The sequence below is a fragment of the Manacus vitellinus genome, unplaced genomic scaffold, assembly GCF_001715985.3.
Source record: "Manacus vitellinus isolate BGI_N305 unplaced genomic scaffold, ASM171598v3 scaffold_2_pilon, whole genome shotgun sequence".
NCBI classification, from domain to species: Eukaryota; Metazoa; Chordata; class Aves; order Passeriformes; family Pipridae; genus Manacus; species Manacus vitellinus.
The window spans coordinates 38,466,622-38,469,599 of NW_021940208.1; the positions used below are offsets into that span (position 1 = coordinate 38,466,622).

Consider the following 2,978-nt stretch of genomic DNA (forward strand, 5'->3'; position numbering starts at 1 on the left):
GCAGCGGGGAGGGAGGGAGAGGAGAGGACATACTTAACCGCAAGCATTAATGAGTCTGAACATAATCTTTTGCAGAGCATCCCTGCTCTGGCAGGTTTGGCATCTGCCTCCAGATGCATCTCTGCAGAAAGAGGGACCTGTCTTTGGACACAGCTGGAAACGCAAACCACGCAGGCGAGGGAGGAGGAACAAAGGGGCTGTGGAGTAACTTTTTTTTTTTCCTTGTTTTCATTGAGCTAGCTAGGAATATTGAGGCAATAACGGAAAGAGACCGCTCCCGAGCTTTGGGAGGACCGGCTATCCCGTCGGGCTGCGGTGGCTCCCCCGGCCCTGGCCCCTGTCCCATTCGCACCACTCCCCCGCCACAGACAAGACCCATCGCCAAAGCCTCGCGCAAAACCGCGTTTGAGGAAAAACAAACAAACAAACAAACAAACAAAACCCAGAAAAAAATATCAAAGCAAACAAACAAAGAAAAACCAAATCCAAGCCAACCAAAGAAAAAGTTCCCCAAACCACCGCCGACCTCATTCATTACCAAGCCAAGGAAAAGAAAGAAAAGCATAAAGTAATGAAAAAAGACCCAAACCAAACGTAGTATCATCATCACCGACAGTTTCGCCTTCCAGGTTTGTTGGTCGGTTTTGTTTTCCTTCGGAAAGTTGTGACTTAGGTTTCTCGGTTTGTGGTTGTTGCTGTCACGGTATTTATTGGTGTGTGTCTGTGTGTGTTTACGCTTTAAGTTGCGCTTTCTCCCGCTTTCTGTCAGGGGGTGGGGGGTAGAGGGGGAATGGGCCCGCAGAAGTGACCCCCNTAACAACATTTAAAAATAAATTAGTACATTACTAGGATAAATAAACCTCCTATTAACAGAACAAAACAAAAAAAAAAATCCCTCAAACAAAACCCAACGAAATCATGTACAGAACTTAAGACTTCAAACAGTCTCGGATAGAACAGCAATACAGCGAAATCTGTAAGAATATATCTATATGTGCGTCAACGCCAATGAAATATTTACAACACATACAGGTACCCAACCGAGTACCCTCAGTTTATTGTCGTTGTTCCAAAAAGAAATGTACCAAATCAGTTGTGAATTTACAAGCAGTGCAGTCTCGCTCGCTCGCTCCCCTTTCCTACAAATTTTAATTTGGCTTTTCTACAAACAGACTTCCAAAAAGGGACTTTTCTCCGTGGAAAAGTATTGCGATTAAAGGTAATAAATAACCGACCGACCAAATAAATAAATAAATAAATAAATAAATAAATAAATAAATAAGCAATCGGATAGATAAATAAATAACCGAGCCGGTCTGAATGCCGTCGCGATACAGCTTTAAAATCGAGAAAGACGGATATTGTGCTGGCAAGAAACCCGAAGCGACAACCCCCCTGCCCCACGCTGTCACCTACGCGGCCACGTCCTTTCTCGCTTCGGGAGCAGCGTGTGGTGGGGACAATATGGGAATCCCCATTAAATATGTAACACGGTAAACAAATACCTCGGACAGTGAATCAGGCTACACAAATAATGTAGAACATCTACTATAGGGTGCCGACGCCGTACGAATAGGAATACTCGCCAGAGAAATACCTTAGGTTCAGGTGGCAATTTACAAATGGCCAAAAGGGACGTTCAGAAGAAAAGCTCACGTTCATAAATCCTACCAACACAAAATATTTGATTCTCACTAACAATTTTTTTTTTTACTTTTATCAAGACTTAGATTAAAGAGGTGTAATTAATTAGAATGAGCACAAAATGAAGTTGCTAGAGAGATAAATTAATAATTTACAAGGGGTTGTTTGGCAGTAATCTAATAATAGCTTTTGAAGACCAGTGAACACAGCAGGATCAGCTCTTTCCCTAAGCGTTATAACTTCAGAGAAGGAAAAGGATAATAACCACAGTAAAAATATATATATATTTATATATTTATAGTACGCAGTGTAAATGCAGAAAAACCTGCCATCTGTTTTTTTTTTTTAAATCATTATTATTATTATTATTATTTAAATCAAAATACTTTTGAGACGTCTCTCGCGGCGCGAAGCCTCAACTCTAGATTCAAGTTTGGGTCCCGAGAAAGCCATGACATCGTGGCCACCCTGCTGCCACCCGGGCGAGGTCTGTTAGGAATAAAAACCAGCGGTACTTGCCGGGGCGGGTCCGGGCGCGGCTCCGCGGGGAAGTTCCCCCCGAAAGTTGGGCGCGGGGCGGGCGCTGGGGTGGGCTGGTGTTGTTTGTTTTGTTTGTTGTTTTTTTGTTTGGTTTTTTTGTCTCCTTTCCTTTTTGCTGTTGTTGTTGTTGTTTAATTAATTTTTTGTTGATGACGGTGATGCTGATGCTGTCGATGCTCCTCCGCGGCCGGCTCAGATGCCCGCCGAGTACTTCATGCGCTTCTGCTTCTGGCGCTGGTTGCAGAACCAGACGCGSACCACGTTCTTCTTGAGGTCCAGTTTTTCGGCGATGGCGGCGATCTTCTCGGAGGAGGGCCGGGGCTGGACGGCGAAGTACGCCTCCAGTGAGCGCTTCTCTGGGGCGGCGATGGAAGTCCGCTTGCGCTTCTTCTCGCCCCCGTTGAAGAGCTCGGGCTTGTTCATTTTTTCCCGCTGGGCGCCCTCGGCCTCCTCCAGCCAGGCCTGCAGGATGGGTTTGAGGGCGATCATATTGTTGTGGGAGAGGGTGAGGGACTCGAAGCGGCAGATGGTGCTCTGGCTGAGGGAGCCCACCCCCGGGATCTTCAGGTTGGCCAGAGCCGAGCCCACGTCGGCCTCCAGCCACGCCTGCAGGATGGGTTTGAGGGCGATCATGTTGTTGTGGGAGAGGGTGAGGGACTCGAAGCGGCAGATGGTGCTCTGGCTGAGGGAGCCCACCCCGGGGATCTTCAGGTTGGCCAGCGCCGAGCCCACGTCGGCCTGGGTCACCCCCAGCTTGATGCGGCGCTGCTTGAAGCGCTCGGCGAAGGCCTCCA

General features: G+C 47.5%; 1 protein-coding gene across 1 annotated transcript in view; it reads right to left on the reverse strand.

Annotated features, from left to right (window-relative positions):
* Positions 1–2,376: 2,376 nt before the first annotated feature.
* The window catches only part of POU4F1 (POU class 4 homeobox 1), a 4,876-nt gene continuing 4,274 nt past the window's right edge, over positions 2,377–2,978 (reverse strand). The window contains exons 2-3 of the mRNA XM_029960995.1: positions 2,923–2,973; positions 2,377–2,778 (exon numbers count right to left, since the gene is read on the reverse strand). Coding sequence (XP_029816855.1) covers positions 2,377–2,778; positions 2,923–2,973 — 453 coding nt within the window. The remainder of the gene's footprint in view (positions 2,779–2,922; positions 2,974–2,978) is intronic.